This window comes from Convolutriloba macropyga, chromosome 8 (genome assembly GCF_964194025.1).
Source record: "Convolutriloba macropyga chromosome 8, txConMacr16.3, whole genome shotgun sequence".
Classification (NCBI taxonomy): domain Eukaryota; kingdom Metazoa; phylum Xenacoelomorpha; order Acoela; family Convolutidae; genus Convolutriloba; species Convolutriloba macropyga.
In genome coordinates, this window is record NC_134475.1 from 52,550,843 (window position 1) to 52,571,514 (window position 20,672).

Consider the following 20,672-nt stretch of genomic DNA (forward strand, 5'->3'; position numbering starts at 1 on the left):
TTTGATGAGTTTCATACATCGATCTTTCAGATTGTTCAATTTTTGACCTGTAAAATATTTCGATGTGTCAATATCAAATGTGTTTGCAGTCCAATTCTTCTAATTGGCAGTTTTGGAGCTCCTGGCTTCTTTTTCAAAACATGACCGGATAATGTAGAGGAAGCACGAATATTGCTCTCAATTGTTTTTTTGGTTATTTCTCATTTTGCTTCAGTGACTGAATATTTACCGTTTGAAAATTGTGATCAATTTTTTTTAAAAAAAACTACATGGCGATTAGGCGGGAAAATCAATTTTCCTTCTTTGATCTTGTTTGTCAATATTTTTTCAAAGAACCTATCAAACTTATGAACCAATTTCAACGTTAAGTTTTTCGGTATATGTTTGATACGAATTAAGTTTTACTGTTTATCCTGTAGAATTTCTGCTTTACGATATTATTTTGGTTGAAAATTGGCTGCTTTATTTTTGATTTTTATATGCGGCAGTGATGCTTTGAATAGACTATATTTTCCAGTTTGTTTATCAAGACAGATTCTAATACAATTTTTTAGTTCATCGATTGGGACATTATTTGGTAAATTCTACTTTCAGGAATCAAACACTTGTGAAGAAATAGTTTGTCCTCCTATGAAAGTCGATAACAATTAACAGAAAAAAAATAGGAAAAATTATCATATTGTAATTTTTTGGTTCTGCTTTTATAAGGAAATCATTTTTATGTTTTGCCTAAAGTTTTGTCATCTTGTACTTTTTGCTCATGCTTATAGATTAAAAACAAACTCAATTTTTGATGAGTTTCATACATCGATCTTTCAGATTGTTCAATTTTTGACCTGTAAAATTTTTCGATGTGTCAATTTCAAATGTGTTTGCAGTCCAATTCTTTTAATTGGCAGTTTTGGAGCTCCTGGCTTCTTTTTCAAAACATGACCGTATAATGTAGAAGAAGCACGAATATTGCTCTCAATTGTTTTTTTTTGGATTTTTCTCATTTTGCTTCAATGACTGAATATTTACCGTTTGAAAATTGCGATCAATTTTTAAAAAAAAATAACATGGCGATTAGGCGGGAAAATCAATTTTCCTTCTTTGATCTTGTTTGTCAATATTTTTTCAAAGAACCTATCAAACTTATGAACCAATTTCAACGTTAAGTTTTTCGGTATATGTTTGATACGAATCAAGTTTTACTGTTTATCCTGTAGAATTTCTGCTTTACGATATTATTTTGTTGAAAATTGGCTGCTTTATTTTTGATTTTTATCTGCGGCAGTGATGCTTTGAATAGACTATATTTTCCAGTTTGTTTATCAAGACAGATTCTAATACAATTTTTTAGTTCATCGATTGGGACATTAATTGGTAAATTTTGCTTTCAGGAATCAAACACTTGTGAAGAAATAGTTTGTCCTCCTATGAAAGTCGATAACAATTAACAGAAAAAAAATAGGAAAAATTATCATATTGTAATTTTTTGGTTCTGCTTTTATAAGGAAATCATTTTTATGTTTTGCCTAAAGTTTTGTCATCTTGTACTTTTTGCTCATGCTTATAGATTAAAAACAAACTCAATTTTTGATGAGTTTCATACATCGATCTTTCAGATTGTTCAATTTTTGACCTGTAAAATTTTTCGATGTGTCAATTTCAAATGTGTTTGCAGTCCAATTCTTTTAATTGGCAGTTTTGGAGCTCCTGGCTTCTTTTTCAAAACATGACCGTATAATGTAGAAGAAGCACGAATATTGCTCTCAATTGTTTTTTTTTGGATTTTTCTCATTTTGCTTCAATGACTGAATATTTACCGTTTGAAAATTGCGATCAATTTTTAAAAAAAAATAACATGGCGATTAGGCGGGAAAATCAATTTTCCTTCTTTGATCTTGTTTGTCAATATTTTTTCAAAGAACCTATCAAACTTATGAACCAATTTCAACGTTAAGTTTTTCGGTATATGTTTGATACGAATCAAGTTTTACTGTTTATCCTGTAGAATTTCTGCTTTACGATATTATTTTGTTGAAAATTGGCTGCTTTATTTTTGATTTTTATCTGCGGCAGTGATGCTTTGAATAGACTATATTTTCCAGTTTGTTTATCAAGACAGATTCTAATACAATTTTTTAGTTCATCGATTGGGACATTAATTGGTAAATTTTGCTTTCAGGAATCAAACACTTGTGAAGAAATAGTTTGTCCTCCTATGAAAGTCGATAACAATTAACAGAAAAAAATAGGAAAAATTATCATATTGTAATTGTTTGGTTCTGCTTTTATAAGGAAATCATCTTTTATGTTTTGCCTAAAGTTTTGTCATCTTGTACTTTTCGCTCATGCTTGTAGATTAAAAACAAACTCAATTTTTGATGAGTTTCATACATCGATCTTTCAGATTGTTCAGTTTTTGACCTGTAAAATTTTTTGATGTGTCAATTTCAAATGTGTTTGCAGTCCAATTCTTTTAATTGGCAGTTTTGGAGCTCCTGGCTTCTTTTTCAAAACATAACCGGATAATATAGAAGAAGCACGAATATTGCTCTCAATTGTTTTTTTTTGGATTTTTCTAATTTTGCTTCAATGACTGAATATTTACCGTTTGAAAATTGCGATCAATTTTTAAAAAAAAACATGGCGATTAGGCGGCAAAATCAATTTTCCTTCATTGATCTAGTTTGTCAAAATTTTTTCAAAGAACCTATCAAACTTTAGAACCAATTTCAACGTTAATTTTTTCGGTATATGTTTGATACGAATTAAGTTTTACTGTATATCCTGTAGAATTTCTGCTTTACGATATTATTTGGTTGTAAATTAGCTGCTTTATTTCTGGTTTTTATATGCGGCAGTGAAGCTTTGAATAGACTAAATTTTCCAGTTTGTTTATCAAGACAGACTCTAAAACAATTTTTTAGTTCATCGAGTGGGACATTAATTGCTAAACTTTGCTTTCAGGAATCAAACGTTTGTGAAGAAATAGTTTGTCCTCCTATGAAAGTCGATAACAATTAACTGAAAAAAAAATTGGAAAAATTATCATAATGCAATTTTTTTGGTTCTGCTTTTTATAAGGAGTTCATCTTTTCTGTTTTGCCTAAAGTTTTGTCGTCCTGTACTTTTTGCTCATGCTTATAGATTAAAAACAAACTCAATTTTTGATGAGTTTCATACATCGATCTTTCAGATTGTTCAATTTTTGACCTGTAAAATTTTTCGATGTGTCAATTTCAAATGTGTTTGCAGTCCAATTCTTCTTATTTGCAGTTTTGGAGCTTCTGGCTTCTTTTTCAAAACTTTAAAAAGCAGGGATAAAGTAAAAGAAGCACGAATATTGCTCTCAATTGTTTTTTGGTTATTTTTCAATTTGTTTCCGTGACTGAATGTTTCCCGTCTGAAAAATGCGATCAAATTATTAAAAATAAAACAACATGGCGATGAGGCGGGAAAATCAATTTTCTTTCTTTGATCTTGTTTGTCAATATTTTTTCAAAGAACCTATTAAACTTATGAAACAATTTCAACGTTAATTTTTTCGATATATGTTTGATACGAATTAAGTTTTACTGTTTATCCTGTAGAATTTCTGCTTTACGATATTATTTTGTTGAAAATTGGCTGCTTTATTTTTGATTTTTATCTGCGGCAGTGATGCTTTGAATAGACTATATTTTCCAGTTTGTTTATCAAGACAGATTCTAATACAATTTTTTAGTTCATCGATTGGGACATTAATTGCTAAACTTTGCTTTCAGGAATCAAACGTTTGTGAAGAAATAGTTTGTCCTCCTATGAAAGTCGATAACAATTAACTGAAAAAAAAATTGGAAAAATTATCATAATGCAATTTTTTTGGTTCTGCTTTTTATAAGGAGTTCATCTTTTCTGTTTTGCCTAAAGTTTTGTCGTCCTGTACTTTTTGCTCATGCTTATAGATTAAAAACAAACTCAATTTTTGATGAGTTTCATACATCGATCTTTCAGATTGTTCAATTTTTGACCTGTAAAATTTTTCGATGTGTCAATTTCAAATGTGTTTGCAGTCCAATTCTTCTTATTTGCAGTTTTGGAGCTTCTGGCTTCTTTTTCAAAACTTTAAAAAGCAGGGATAAAGTAAAAGAAGCACGAATATTGCTCTCAATTGTTTTTTGGTTATTTTTCAATTTGTTTCCGTGACTGAATGTTTCCCGTCTGAAAAATGCGATCAAATTATTAAAAATAAAACAACATGGCGATGAGGCGGGAAAATCAATTTTCTTTCTTTGATCTTGTTTGTCAATATTTTTTCAAAGAACCTATTAAACTTATGAAACAATTTCAACGTTAATTTTTTCGATATATGTTTGATACGAATTAAGTTTTACTGTTTATCCTGTAGAATTTCTGCTTTACGATATTATTTGGTTGAAAATTGGCTGCTTTATTTCTGGTTTTTATATGCGGCAGTGAAGCTTTGAATAGATTAATTTTTCCAGTTTGTTTATCAAGACAGATTCTAATAAAATTTTTTAGTTCATCGAGTGGGACATTAATTGGTAAGTTTTGCTTTCAGGAATCAAACACTTGCGAAGAAATAGTTTGTCCTCCTATGAAAGTCGATAACAATTAACTGAAAAAAAAATTGGAAAGATTATCATAATGTAATTTTTTTTGTTCTGCGTTTATAAGGAATTCATCTTTTATGTTTTGCCTAAACATTTGTCATCTTGCACTTTTTGCTCATGCTTACAGGTTTAAAAAACCTCAATTTTTGATGAGTTTCATACATCGATCTCTCAGATTGTTCATTTTTTGACATGTAAAAATTTTTGATGTGTCAATTTCAAATGTATTTGCAGTCCAATTCTTCTAATTGGCAGTTTTGGAGCTCCTGGCTTCTTTTTCAAAACATTAGAATGATCGGATAATGTAGAAAAAGCACGAATATTGCTTTCAATATTTTTTTGGTTATTTCTCATTTTGCTTCAGTGACTGAATATTTCCCGTCTGAAAAATGCAATCGATTTTGTAAAAACAAAACAACATGGCAGTTAGGCGGCAAAATCAATTTTCCTTCATTGATCTTGTTTGTCAATATTTTTTCAAAGAACCTATCAAACTTAAGAACCAATTTCAACGTTAATTTCGTCGGTATATGTTTGATACGAATTAAGTTTTACTGTTTATGCTGCAGAATTTCTGCTTTACAAAATTATTTTGTTGAAAATTGGCTGCTTTATTTTTGGTTTTTATATGCAGCAGTGAAGCTTTGAATAAACTGTATTTTCCAGTTTGTTTATCAAGACAGATTCTAATACAATTTTTTAGTTCATCGATTGGGACATTATTTGGTAAATTCTACTTCCAGGAATCAAACACTTGTGAAGAAATAGTTTGTCCTCCTATGAAAGTCGATAACAATTAGCAGAAAAAAATTGAAAAATTTATCATAATCTAAATTCTTTGGTTCTGCTTTTATAAAGAATTCATTGTTTATGTTTTGCCTAAAGTTTTGTGATCTTGTGTTTTTGCTCATACTTATAGATTAAAAACAAACTCAATTTTTGATGAGTTTCATACATCGAAGTTTCAGATTGTTCAATTTTTGACCTGTAAAAATTTCCGATGTGTCAATTTCAAATGTGTTTGCAGTCAAATTCTTCTAATTGGCAGTTTTGGAGCTCCTATCTTCTTTTTCAAATGTTTAATATGACCGGATAATGCAAAAGAAGCACGAATATTGCTCTCAATTATTTTTTCGGTTATTTCTAGTTTTGCTTCAGTGACTGAATATTTCCCGTCTGAAAAATGCGATCGATTTTGTAAAAATAAAACAACATGGCAGTTAGGCGGCAAAATCAATTTTCCTTCATTGATCTTGTTTGTCAATATTTTTTCAAAGAACCTATCAAACTTAAGAACCAATTTCAACGTTAATTTTTTCGGTATATGTTTCATACGAATTAAGTTTTACTGTTTATCCTGGAGAATTTCTGCTTTACTATATTATTTTGTTGAAAATTGGCTGCTTTTTTGGTTTTTATATGCAGCTGTGAAGCTTTGAATAGACTATATCTTCCAGTCTGGTTATCAAGACAGATTCTAATACAATATTATAGTTCATCGATTGGGACATTATTTGGTAAATTTTGCTTCCAGGAATCAAACACTTGTGAATAAATAGTTTGTCCTCCTATGAAAGTCGATAACAGTTAACTGAAAAAAATTTGGAAAAACTAGAATCTGATTTTTTTGGTTCTGCTTTTATAAGGAATTCGTCGTTTATGTTTTGTCTAAAGTTTTGTCATCTTGTGTTTTTTGCTCATACTTGTAGATTAAATACAAACTCAATTTTTGATGAGTTTCATACATCGAAGTTTCAGATTGTTCAATTTTTGACCTGTAAAAACTTTTGATGTGTCAATTTCAAATTTGTTTGCAGTCAAATTCTTCTAATTGGCAGTTTTGGAGCTCCTACCTTCTTTTTCAAATGTTTAAAATGACCAGATAATGCAGAAGAAGCACGAATAATGCTCTCAATTATTTTTTTTGGTTATTTCTAATTTTGCTTCAGTGACTGAATATTTCCCGTCTTAAAAATGCGATCGATTTTGTAAACATAAAACAACATGGCAGTTAGGCGGGAAAATCAATTTTCCTTGTTTGATCTTGTTTGTCAATATTTTTTCAAAGAACCTATCAAACTTAAGAACCAATTTCAACGTTAATTTTTTCGGTATATGTTTGATACGAATTAAGTTTTACTGTTTATCCTGTAGAATTTCTGCTTTACTATATTATTTTGTTGAAAATTGGCTGCTTTTTTTGGTTTTTATATGCTGCTGTGAAGCTTTGAATAGACTATATCTTCCAGTCTGGTTATCAAGACAGATTCTAATAAAATTTTTTAGTTCATCGAGTGGGACATTAATTGGTAAGTTTTGCTTTCAGGAATCAAACACTTGTGAAGAAATAGTTTTTCCTCCTATGAAAGTCGATAACAGTTAACTGAAAAAAAATTTGGAAAAATTAGAATCTGATTTTTTTGGTTCTGCTTTTATAAGGAATTCATCGTTTATATTTTGTCTAAAGTTTTGTCATCTTGTGTTTTTTGCTCATACTTGTAGATTAAAAACAAACTCAATTTTTGATAAGTTTCATACATCGAAGTTTCAGATTGTTCAATTTTTGACCTGTAAAAACTTTTGATGTGTCAATTTCAAATGTGTTTGCAGTCAAATTCTTCTAATTGGCAGTTTTGGAGCTCCCACCTTCTTTTTCAAATGTTTAAAATGACCGGATAATGCAGAAGAAGCACGAATAATGCTCTCAATAATTTTTTCGGTTATTTCTAATTTTGCTTCAGTGACTGAATATTTCCCGTCTGAAAAATGCGATCAATTTTGTAAAAATAAAACAACATGGCAGTTAGGCGGCAAAATCAATTTTCCTTCATTGATCTAGTTTGTCAAAATTTTTTCAAAGAACCTATCAAACTTTAGAACCAATTTCAACGTTAATTTTTTCGGTATATGTTTGATACGAATTAAGTTTTACTGTATATCCTGTAGAATTTCTGCTTTACTATATTATTTTGTTGAAAATTGGCTGCTTTTTTGGTTTTTATATGCAGCTGTGAAGCTTTGAATAGACTATATCTTCCAGTCTGGTTATCAAGACAGATTCTTATACAATATTTTAGTTCATCGATTGGGACATTATTTGGTAAATTTTGCTTCCAGGAATCAAACACTTGTGAGTAAATAGTTTGTCCTTCTATGAAAGTTGATAACAATTAACCGAAAAAAAAATTTGGAAAAATTAGAATCTGATTTTTTTGGTTCTGCTTTTATAAGGAATTCATCGTTTATGTTTTGTCTAAAGTTTTGTCATCTTGTGTTTTTTGCTCATACTTATAGGTTAAAAACAAACTCAATTTTTGATGAGTTTCATACATCGAAGTTTCAGATTGTTCAATTTTTGACCTGTAAAAACTTTTGATGTGTCAATTTCAAATGTGTTTGCAGTCAAATTCTTCTAATTGGCAGTTTTGGAGCTCCTACCTTTTTTCAAATGTTTAAAATGACCAGATAATGCAGAAGAAGCAAGAATATTGCTCTCAATTATATTTTTTGGTTATTTCTAATTTTGCTTCAGTGACTGAATATTTCCCGTCTTAAAAATGCGATCGATTTTGTAAACATAAAACAACATGGCAGTTAGGCGGGAAAATCAATTTTCCTTGTTTGGTCTTGTTTGTCAATATTTTTTCAAAGAACCTATCAAACTTAAGAACCAATTTCAATGTTAATTTCTTCGGTATATGTTTGATACGAATTAAGTTTTACTGTTTATGCTGCAGAATTTCTGCTTTGTAAAATTATTTCGTTGAAAAATGGCTGCTTTATTTTTGGTTTTTATATGCAGCAGTGAAGCTTTGAATAAACTGTATTTTTCAGTTTGGTTATCAAAACAATTTCTTATACAATTTTTTAGCTCAACGAGTGGGACATTAATTGATAAATTTCGCTTTCAGGAATCAAACACTTGTGAAGAAATAGTTTGTCCTCCTATGAAAGTCGATAACATATAACAGAAAAAAATTGAAAAAGTGATCATAATCTAAATTTTTTGGTTCTGCTTTTATAAAGAATTCATCGTTTATGTTTTGCCTAAAATTTTGTCATCTTGTGTTTTTTGCTCATACTTATAGATTAAAAACAAACTCAATTTTTGATGAGTTTCATACATCGAAGTTTCAGATTGTTCAGTTTTTGACCTGTAAAAATTTTCGATGTGTCAATTTCAAATGTGTTTGCAGTCAAATTCTTCTAATTGGCAGTTTTGGAGCTCCTACCTTCTTTTTCAATTGTTTAAAATGACCGGATAATGCAGAAGAAGCACGAATATTGCTCTCAATTATTTTTTTGGTTACTTCTAATTTTGCTTCAGTGACTGAATATTTCCCGTCTGAAAAATGCGATCGATTTTGTAAAAATAAAACAACATGGCAGTTAGGCGGGACAATCAATTTTCCTTCTTTGATCTTGTTTGTCAATATTTTTTCAAAGAACCTATCAAACTTAAGAAACAATTTCAACGTTAATTTTTTCGGTAAATGTTTGATACGAATTAAGTTTTACTGTTTATCCTGTAGAATTTCTGCTTTACGATATTATTTTGTTGAAAATTGGCTGCTTTTTGGTTTTTATATGCAGCTGTGAAGCTTTGAATAGACTATATTTTCCAGTTTGGTTATCAAGACAGATTCTAATACATTATTTTAGTTCATCGATTGGGACATTATTTGATAAATTTTGCTTCCAGGAATCAAAGACTTGTGAATAAATAGTTTGTCCTCCTATGAATGTCGATAACAGTTAACTGAAAAAATTTTGGAAAAATTAGAATCTAACTTTTTTGGTTCTGCTTTTATAAGGAATTCATCTCTTATGTTTTGCTAAAAAGTTTTGTCATCTTGTATTTTTTGCTCATGTTTATAGATTAAAAACAAACTCACTCAATCTATTGTCTTTCGTTAATTGAGGGCGATCAGGTTTATGTTTCATGTAAATCACTAACTATTGCTATGTTTCAAAGGCACTTTAAGTTTTTCATTTTGTACAAATTTGCGTAGGGATTTCGTATAAGTGGGGCTGCAACATTATGTTCAGACGCACATAAGCGAACCTCCTTTTTTGCACTTGGTCTTCTGAATCCGCAATGAATAATGCGATGGCATTTTAAACAATTTAAAATTAGGCTTTCATGCGAACATTTTTGTCTAACTGACATGTTTTAAGCAGTTATTGTGAAAACGGTGTCAAACTCAGGCCAATTTAGTCGAGAAAAGTGCACATATTGTGGCGTTATATTTTTTTCAGGTCATGATTGCATGTGATGACGATTACAAGGACAGTGATAAGACACGATGTGCTCTTGTGTTTGTCTATGACATGCTGGATTATATTCAAAATTCAGAAGGAGACTTTCTTCACGCTGGTGTCAATGCACCAGATAACAGTATAAGTTTTAATTTTCTTACGCCAAACCAAATTTCTGACGGCCCTAAAGTGTTCAAACTAGGGTCTACAGACAGTGCGGACTCGCAAAAATATCTGACAGGCTGGGTAATCAGTTACGTCTAACTCGAGCAAGCTCTGATCATAACAAATTTGGGGATTGTTCCTTGTTGAAGTTTTAATTACATTACAAAATTTTTTATTCTAAAAATGGGATAGTGTTTACGATCTTTAAAATTTTCTAAGAAAAATGGAAAACTGGACGCAGTGGAATTCTGTTACAAGAAATCTTGTCAAACTCGTTTCCTTATTAGGGTTCGTTTCCACTCTCGAGAACAGAAACTGTCTATTTTAAACGTAGCAAAACTTATTGGATGTGCGGTTTTAATGAGACGAAAAGCGAAATCTGTACGTTTTTTCGTCGGCATCTTCGTTAATCGTTGATATGTTCGATTTTCAAAAGTAAAAAATAGTCGGTATGTTTGCTTTTCAAATGTAGGAAATCGTTGATGTTTTCAAATGTTTGTTTAAAACTGGCCAACAAATAGTTAGGCAAAAAATTGTTAAAGTTTCGGTTACCTTCATTTTGCGTATATTTCATTCTTAATTTCTGAAACCAAACAACCAATTTTTTCATATTATTTTAAAAGTCAGATAGTTTAAACGATATTTCTTAAGTTCCAAAACCGTCCATACCAAATATTTCCTAAGTTTTTAAACGCCATTAATTTAATCTATGAGAACAACTATTTTTCAATCTTTTCCGTTATTGTCCCCATCCCCAACCACATATATCAGTCGATTTGCACGCGCAAAGCAACTTTGCAACTTTTTTAATAACAACTTTGCTTTGTTGGAGATTCTGGTAGGCTCTGGTATAATTCATTGAAGTGAGGAATTTTTGTCAAAAATTGAAGGAAAATTTGATTGGAGAAGATGAAACTTGTATAAAGCCAAAAACAGCGAATATTTTAACAATTTATTGTTTCGGGTTAATGTTTACAATATAATCAAGTTGTTTTGGTCATTCTTTTTTTGGTTGCAAAACTAAGGAATCTTTTCTGTTATTACCCCCAACATTATATAGTCCGTCTATTTGCACTCCCAAATATGTTCTTTTTGGTCTTTAGAGATCCCTTGATTTAGTCGAATTGCCGGTACTACTAGACAAATGCATGAATTTTGGTTTCTGATTGTCAAAAAATTAGCGCCATGAAGCTATTCTTGCAATAGAAAAGCACAAAAATATCACAAACGCTTTATTCTTTGTCTGCTTAGATTATAAGCAACGTTCAATTACCGTATACATTTTAATTTTAAAACTTTGCTGCATAATTAAATTGTAAATGCCGTTTGTATATAATTGTATATGGAAGTGTATGAAATGCAGCCAATATGCTATAGCATGTATAAGTGAGGCTGCAAATGGGCGTGGGGGGAATAACAGCAAAAAGCCAAGCTAAATTGTTATGGTATATTATAAATGCACATTATTCGTATATTGCTGGGACAATAAATCGAAAGGACAAAAAATCGAATATGAAAATTGGGACAATAGATCTAAAGTAGAATTACTAAAGTTTTGTAATGACCAATCAGAATTAAGTGTTCTCTTTTTTTTTTACAGCACATAACATGTTCGGTCGTGATAATACCTTCGGTTTTGATGGATTCATATCAAGTCCCACCGGCTGCTAAACCATGCCATGGCTCAAGAGGCCAGCTCGCAAATAACGCTTAATTTCAACCGATGAGAATAGAGAAAAAATTTTTAATCTATTGGCCCAATTTTTAGATTTTCGATCTATTTTCTTTAAATCTATTGCCCGGTCACCTATTCGTATATGTATACGTAATCGCATATGTATATGTTGTCAAGTTTGTTGGGTGCATTATGGAGCAATCATGCAATCAAAAAACTGTAACTGTATTAAACTTTTCTCAATGATGATTGGCCAGCATTAAAGTTTCTATATTTTGATACGTCTGCCATTTCCACTAGCGGCCGGATATGTATATGTAGTCATTTGTGCTATAAACCTATTAACGGAGGGCGCGAAATTGCGTGGGGGCAGTAACGGAAAAGAGATAATATACAACAGAAATACCTTGCTGAGGCCATGCATCAATTTTGGAACATTTGGCAATATATCATAGGGTAAATGTCTTGTAACCCCCAAAAGAAATATTTTGGTCCAATTGTGACCAAAACGACCCGTGTTTAGGTATCAACTTCCTGTTGGTTGAACCGGGAGCACAAATGGGAGAGTTGCTGACGTCACAGCGAACTATGATTTACGAACTAAAGTCAGATGAGGGAAGCAACATCGTCGAATACGACCCGGATAATTTCAAAAGTGATTGCTGGCAATTGTCTCCTGTTATGAAAACAATCGTGCTGGGGACTATTTTCATGCTATTAATTGTCTAAGATCGTTAAATAAGACTGTTGTAGTGGTGTATCATACATTTGACGAAAAAGAGCCTGAACAGATTGTATAAAAATAGGGTTTCCGTACGAAGATCATTACTTTTTCCATTTTCAGCAATGACGATATCCAAGAATTGATCATATCATCTTACTTTTTTCTCTTTTCACAACGATAGGTCGATTAAAACATACAGCTCGTTTAAAAGTAACTATTGCAAAAATAGCACGCGGGTCGAGATATTTTCCAAAAATTATGCAGGAATTGCGCTTAACTTTCAAAAAATTCAGGGCAAAATGATTACACAACAATGCGCTGAAAATTTTTTAGAAATGCGCTAAAGGTGGTATGTTGAAAACCAAATGAAAGTTTCAGTGCCAAATCTCAAGCGTTCTCTCACTATAATGGCTTTTCAGCAGAAAAACCATTAGTGAGAGATCGCTTGAGTTTTGGGCTCGTGCCTTGTTTAACTTCTGCTCCTTTGCTTCCTTTACGAAGAAATAATGAGAATAATATTTTCCTTATTATCTATATATTAATTGCGCGGACATATAAGGCGGCATGTTTTAGAGGCATCCCTGAGCAGCATGTTTTAACAGTACTCCCGAAGAGCACGGTTAAGCGGTTGCCTAATTGGGGTTAATGTCCGAAAAAGTGTGCTTTAAGGTCATTGACCGATTAATGTTTCTAAAAGGTCATTGACCGAAAACTGTTACAAAAAGGCCATTTGTAACAATTTTCTACCGAAAAGCGTTTTCTACCAAAAATGCGAAAAATCATTTTCTACCAAAAATGCGAGGAAGCCTGATGCCATGTTAAAGAAAAAGACAATGATCGGTGTTTCAATAAACAAAGCAATAGTGTCGGAAAAATCGTTGGCCGATTAGTTCTTCGGAATTAGGTCTGTGACCAAAAATTCTTCAGAAAATTGTCTGTGACCGAAAAGCTTCTGATACTGAAAAGGTGAGTGATTGAAATTGTGTCAAGACAAAGAGGGTTTATGATGAAAAAAAACATTGTTTTTCGTAGTTCATTGTCAAAGAATTGTTGTTGATGAAAAAGGTTGTCTCGAAATTTTGTGAAGGAAAAATCGCTCACCAAAAACGTCAAGGATTAAAAGATGGATGATGGAAATTTGTTTTGTCAAAGTATCACTGTACGAAAGTTTTTTAATGCAGAAGAATTCAGCAAACAAAATTTCTGGAGTGTAAAAGACCAAAAAGGTGCCGATGCAAAAACCAAAATTAGGTGCCAAAAAATTATATGACAAAACTGAGGTCTTCAAAATAAATACGAATTTTTAAGCTGTCAGTAGGGGACTTTTTCATGCTTTTTGGCGCTGTTACTAATAAATTATTGCTTACAAAACATGGTAGGTATATAATTTTCCTTCTTCAATTTTCTCGAGGAAAATTTTGTTGGTGGCATTAGCCAGATCTTTAGCTCAGTTCTGTGTTTGTTGACTTCGTAAAAACATTCGGAAAGGCTTGCATTACAATTCCTTTTCATCAGCACATTTCTCGTTTCGGGCAAATCCATCATGTTCTCATTAGCACAATCATTCTTTCTATGAGAACCGGAATTCCTTGTCTCACCCGGGATCTATTCTCTTTTGAACTGTTGTATCTCTCCCTCTCTTTAGTTTTTTCCTCTATTTTTCTTTTTCTGTTGTTCCTTTTCTCTCATGATATCGTCTTCTTTCTTTTGCCTGTCCCATTTTCCTTCATTTTATCGCTTTCGTTTGTTCTTGCGTTCCTTCTCCTTCTCACTTTCCTTTTTCCTCGTTTCTCTCTCTCTCTCTCTCTCTCTCTCTCTCTTTTTCTGTTTTCGGTTCTTCTTTCCTTTTCATCTGTATATTTTTGATTCAATTTTTTGTTTCCTATCGTTTTTGTTACGATGGGTTTTTGATGTTCTTATGGTTTTTGTTGCAATGTATTCTTTCTGTTTTTTTTCTCATAAATTTCTCTTTTTCTCGTCAATTCGACTTTCGCTTTTCGCTCCGGTAGGCTTTCTTCCAGACTCGTATTTTCTGTTTTCCTTCTCTGCTTTCTACTTTTTGTTCTTTATTTTGGGTTTTGGTTCGTATTTTTAAAACTATTTGCTCTCCGACTCATTTTATATTTCTGCTGCTATCGATCTCTTTCTCTCCTTCCTCATACCCCATTCTATCTGTTTTGATTTTTGAATGCTGAGTGAGAACGGCTATTACTCTGAACTTGCAGAAAACCTTTCTTTGGCATATTTGGCTCTCTTCATTTTGTGTTGGTGTGTCCAAATTAGTTTTTGCAAGAAAGTTCATTGAAACGATCGCATCCAACAGTTATTACGAATAAATTTTCAATGAGAAAATCAATTTTTCAAAAATTTTCAGGATAAGATACCTTCAGATAGCCTTTACGGACCTGCTAGTATTAATGAAATCAAATTGATGTAAAGGAAGCTCAAAATTTCAATTAGTTCAGGAAAAGGCTACCATGCCCTAGACTTTGTCTAGACTGAAGAAAAGGTCATGCCGCGACCACAAGGTGGCATTAAAGGACCTTGTTTGGCTCAAACAGGCCATGAAAAGATATGAACTGGTTTTTATGGTCAACTTTAACTCGAACCAAGTTCTAGCAGCTGAACTTTTGCTTGAACCAAGTGTAAGCTGCAGTTTAGCAGACCCAACAATTGTACATGCATTTTAAGAGTGTTCTATTGCATTTGACGTAATCAACGGGTATGGTCGTACAAAATTTAAGCATTGAGGAAATTATAATGAAAAAAGGAAGTGATATAAAACATATTATAAAAAAAGTTAATATTTATGCTATCAAAGCCATAAGCTCAAAAAACACAGACTACGCTCATTGATAATCAACTGACGATTATCAGAACACGGAGGATCGTTAATGAGCATTCGCACATGGTGTTCCGATCCGCGCCCATCTACATTTTTCAATTAACTGTCAAACAAATGAAGAAAAAAACCAAAAATAGATCTTTGAATTTAAAAAAAACCGTTACACGAATGAATTAACTAATGCCATGCCACATTACAGCGCTCACGAGATCGGCAATTAATAAGACCACGGGAGAGAAAAAACAAACAAAAAATGAGCAAAAACAAAAACATTCTCTACCGCAAAAATTCAACATCTAAACTTAAAAGCACCTAGTAGCAATGTCGAAAAACAATAAGATAAAACCTTAACTACACAAATTAACTTTTTTGTTACTACAAAGCACATGGATATTTATATTGATAAAACTAGGCAAAAAGCAGACAACAAATAACAAATAGTTAGGCGAACCTCAAAAATAAACCAAACTTATTTAAACCAAACATTTTCAAACGTCTTGACAACCATTAGCTTTCAAAGAAAAATTTTGAGACATTTACTGAAAATTCAATAACCAACCAAAACAACCTGTTTTGTTTAGAATAAGCCACAGAAATGGAGTAAAGATGAAGCATAACCGAAAAAAATACAATTCATTTGCTAAAACTATTGAAGCCATTAAAATCTTTCGCTGTTATCTCGATTTTCCGGTTTTTATTTCAGCTGTTAATAAACTATTTCATGTAACATTATACTGAAAGTTTAATTATGTTCACTTAGGCTTCACTCAAAAACAATTGTGATCTAGTGTTACGCGAATTGAAGAAAAGAAAAAGAACACAAACTTTGACCACTAACAGAACTTTTTATTAAAACGCATATCTTCCAATAATCAAAAAATCTGTTACCCGGTAATATAAAAGGAAACGCTAATATTTAATTACAAGGAAGTGGACGGAGCCTGTCGATGATGAGAAATAGATACAAGTTGACAAATATGACAACAAAAACTAAAAATTTGAAAAAAATGTTAGAGAAACAATACCATAAAAATGCTGCAGTGAGTAACTTTGTTCTATCGTCCCTCAATTAGATTTTTATAAGATCTCTCGGCAACTACAACTACATAAAGTATAGGAAACAGGCAAAACACTAAATTGACCAAAAAAATTGAGAGAAATGTGTCGAAGCCGTTAAAAAATGAGCTATTTAGTAAGAACGCTTTCATTTTCAATTCATTGTTCAACAACAATGGACTTTTTTGTAATCTGATGACTTCAAAACAATCAGCAAGCATGGAAAGATAACTTAAAACAACGAAATTTTTTGGAAAAGCCGTAAAAAAATCAAGAGCTTTCAACAGAAGTCAATAAATCATAAGTTATAATAAATTTTGCCTCGAAGGGAAAGCATTAATTTTGGTCCTTCTTAAATCATCAAGAAGTCATCATAATAAGTCGTTATACTATGGGAAGGACCATTTATTCAGGCAAAAACAAAAAAAAATCAGTTAGAAAAGTTCAAGAAGACAGTTTCAAGGCCATTAAAACCATCCTTGGTTTTTCAAGGAAAAATTATCTATGATCAACAAAAGGTCTTCTTTAAGCCAAATGGAACAAACTGTCAATAAAAAGATTGTTTGATATGATTTCAATGGAAACCAAAATTATGAAAAAATGACCAAAACATGAAAAATTGTAACATCGAATTAATAAAGACAGTAGTAAGAAGATGAACCTGCTAAACAGATTAGTTTTGGTTTAATTTGGGAAGCAGTAGAAAAAAGTGGGCCCTGTCAAAAGTGAGGTTGACTTAGTCTTCAGAAAAACAAGTTTAATATCTATAAACGATAAAAAACTATATTTTCGAAAAAATTACTTTCAAGTTTTAACAGCCATCAGCTATGCACTCAAATTTCTTCAGAGGTTCTTTTACTGCTCTTTAGGAAGCATATTATTATACTTTCAGTCAACAAGTTCATGCCATAAGATTAAAAACTGTTACTGAAATCTGAAAAAGTATATCAGAGTTTGAATGAAGGTTACCAAAACTCATAGTCGGAGCCATAAAAAAACATGAGCGATTCCTTGAAAGGGACTTATTGTTTCATTGGGCGTCATTTGACATTAAATGAGTTTGTAATCAACAGAATCTTGATTTGAAAATGTGACCAATCTCAAAGTGAATTGAAGAAAAGATGCATTTGTATTTAAAATAACAGCTCTCATTTAGAAATCGTTTTTTTTCACATTAAACTTCCCTATGAGACAAAAACTAGCCTGTTTATGGCTTTTCGTCTGTCATAAACACAAAATTGTTTCATTTGTATTATCAAATGTAAATTTAAATTAGTATTTTTATAGAAAAAAATCTTATTTTGTACAAAAATTATTCTAAAAGTGAACGAAACAAGCCAAATATCACGTGTTCACACAAAATTTTAAACCTCGATAACTCCTCGAAAGAAAACGACATTCAAAAAAATTTTTTTATTCGGAACTCTACGCTGGTCGAGCTTTTTAGTGATACCACTCACATTTCTCTACGATGAATATATCTATCGGCCAAAACTGTCTGAACAAAAAAAACCATTTGAATATATAGTTCCTCCCCTACAAGTGGGGTTGCAACAACTAGGATAACTAATTTCATGCAAGCAAACAAACTGGAAGCTTGATTGTGATACAGGGATACCTTTACAAGTTCCCTAGTAAAATTTATATAAAATAAGGTTCTTAACTATTGACGTCATAAGTGACTACTACAATTTATCTGTTCATTTTGTCTCTGTGATTTGCACAGCACTTCACATATTGATTTTGCCGCCTTGTGAAAAACATTATTAAGAGAAAAACCATTATTCTGTTGTAGTGCAATGGTCAACAACTGAGTTTTCTTACTGCAAGTATTTCTTATATTTTCTTGATAACTAACATCTGTTTCTAATTCAGAATGCCAGTTACAGTGCGAGTTTGGTTTTAACTCGTTGATGCTTGCACAAACGCGGAAAAATGAAGAAAAAAACGACAAGTTTATTACACCCCAAAAAACTAATTCCTCGACCCAAGCAAAGACCAAGCTTGGCTCAAGTGTATTTAGGAAAAGACTCTCAACAGACCCACGCTATTATCAACTTCAGTCATCAAAATATCAAACGTCGGATTTTACGTTCCCTTTCAATTTCATAGCTGAAACAAGATCTTTTCTAATAAAGTGTATTCTGGAACGCACAATTCACTAAAGAACATCCCAAAAATAAAAAAGAGACAAACAAGACGATGTTTGGTTTCACCTCACAAACACATCCTAGAAACTGAGAAAAAAAAACAAACAAAACAGCAAAACTGCCTAACGACTAATTGCCGCCAAAAATCCCCAGTAGGCTGTTGTAACCTCTTAACCGCCAAAAATTGTTAACAAATGACCAGTCGCATTAATAAATTGTTAATGTTATGGGGGAAATTTGTTGGGCTAAATAAGACAGTTAAATTCTAAGAAGGTTATTATGAGAAAAAATTTCGGGGCAATTTCAGGGCTCTTCTCTCGCTCATCTCAAAAAATACATGAGCAAAACTTAATACTTTTTTTGCATTTTTTGCTTTATTTGAAATTTGTACAGCAGCTTGACTTTAAAACTTTCTTTTCACTTGGACATATATGCATGAGCAACTGCGAAATAAAAATTGGAGAAAAACTTAATTCTTCAATTCGTTGGAAATAGATTCTGCCCTGAAATTGTGACCCAATCATCAAGGAAACATCGCAACGATAGATAAACTTGAAGATAATGAAGACCAGTTATTGATCAAATAAAAGATAATATCCAGAAAATGGCGAAACAATTTTTTTGTTTTGGCAGTGTGCATCTTTGTTTGGCCGCAGACCTTAACGTGGAAACTAGTCTGGACTTCAGCTTAAATGAAAATCTGAATGGCATAGACCTTTCCTTATTTGACTCATATTTTGGGATATTTATGCTTAATTCATTCGGGCTAATAGCGGAATACAAAAAAATGGTCTTGGCCTTTATTTGTTTTACCTTATTACCGTCATTTCTTTTAATGTATATACGATTTCATTTGTAATTAAACAAGGTAAAACAAATAAAGGCCAAGATCCTTTTTTATATTCCGCTATTAGCCGGAATGAATTTGGTCATCTGACAGACTTATCGTTTGGTCTCCACGAGAAAAAAATCATAACGTATTATATTTAGCTGGAATGTTGAAATCTAAAACTTTTGTTTTGGGTTTTCACTTTTTGGCCTCCAAAACTTTTTATCATTAAAGAAATAAATCTTTCTAAACATCTGCTTGGACACAATCTGATTTGTTTTCACAGTTTCCTACAATTCACCTTCCGCTAGTTGTGAAAAATATCAGTTGGTTCTAAACTGCATCTGACAAACGTGGCAGTTTTGTTTATTGGCTTGCATTACGAATTTGTATCGCAATTAATCTTCGGTTTCCTGCAAATGCATTTTAAAACGAAACCGGATGGATAAAAACAATTGTTTTCCGAAGGAGGCAAGAGCTTAAAAATGGTCTGTTACCAACAAAAATGAGGAGAAAATTTTTCCCTGTTAAATTTTAAACTTCTGCCTGCGTTTCATTCTTCCATGCATACCAGAAATAAACACTTAATTTCACTCTTGTTTCTGGTTCTTTTTTAAATTCATTAAGAACGAACAGCCGAGAGAAATTTTTGTCGCAACGTTCCCGAGCCGTGGATCTTTGCGCCTATTGTGTAAGTGGTAAGTAGGGTTGAAAAGTCAAAAAACGCTACAAAATTTTCTTACATAACTTTTCTTTGAATGCGTTGAGTTTAGAGACGTAAAGTCAACGCATTCAAAGCAAATTTACGTAGGAAATTTGCGGTGAATTTTCAACTTGTCCACGCTAGTCACCGCTGATCTTAAAAAATTTTGCGTTTCTAAGCGCAGATTTTACATAATTTTGCGTTGAATGTAGCGTATATCTAACATAATTTTGCGTTGATTTTAGCTTTGATCTTACAAAAATTCAACCCGCAGTACTCTGCGGATGAGACTCAAAGCACTAACCTCCTTCAAGCTTGTGCCCTCGTCTACCCCTGTCCCACAGTAGCTTAAGTTTCTTAGGAACCGCACATTTTATAACTGCGACTGAAACATCACGTTGCACTTAAATTTGGCGTTTCTAAGCGTAGATCTTAGATAATTTTGCGGTTTCCAAGCTTAGATTTTTATTTTGCGTTTCTAAATTAATACCCTCCAAATAATCACTGTAGTTAGTAGTCTCAATTAGCTAAATTTTGGGGTTCCATAGACAATTGTTGAGCTTCATTAACTTGAGTTTTAAACAAGTTTTCACAGCATCTAATTTGAACTTGATTGAAAATCTCTTTTGATGCTGTAAAATCAGTTAACTAACCCTGGCACTTAT

At 32.0% G+C, this 20,672-nt stretch overlaps 2 protein-coding genes across 2 annotated transcripts in view; both read left to right on the plus strand.

Annotated features, from left to right (window-relative positions):
- The window catches only part of LOC142344179 (uncharacterized), a 48,723-nt gene extending 36,143 nt beyond the window's left edge, over positions 1-12,580 (plus strand). The window contains exons 4-5 of the mRNA XM_075395713.1: positions 9,861-9,999; positions 12,224-12,580. Of these exons, the coding sequence (XP_075251828.1) occupies positions 9,861-9,999; positions 12,224-12,429 (345 nt within the window). The 3' untranslated portion in view covers positions 12,430-12,580. The remainder of the gene's footprint in view (positions 1-9,860; positions 10,000-12,223) is intronic.
- LOC142345107 (uncharacterized) overlaps positions 1-20,672 on the plus strand; it is a 151,586-nt gene that overhangs the window by 56,212 nt on the left and 74,702 nt on the right. The gene's annotated exons all lie outside the window — the stretch shown is intronic.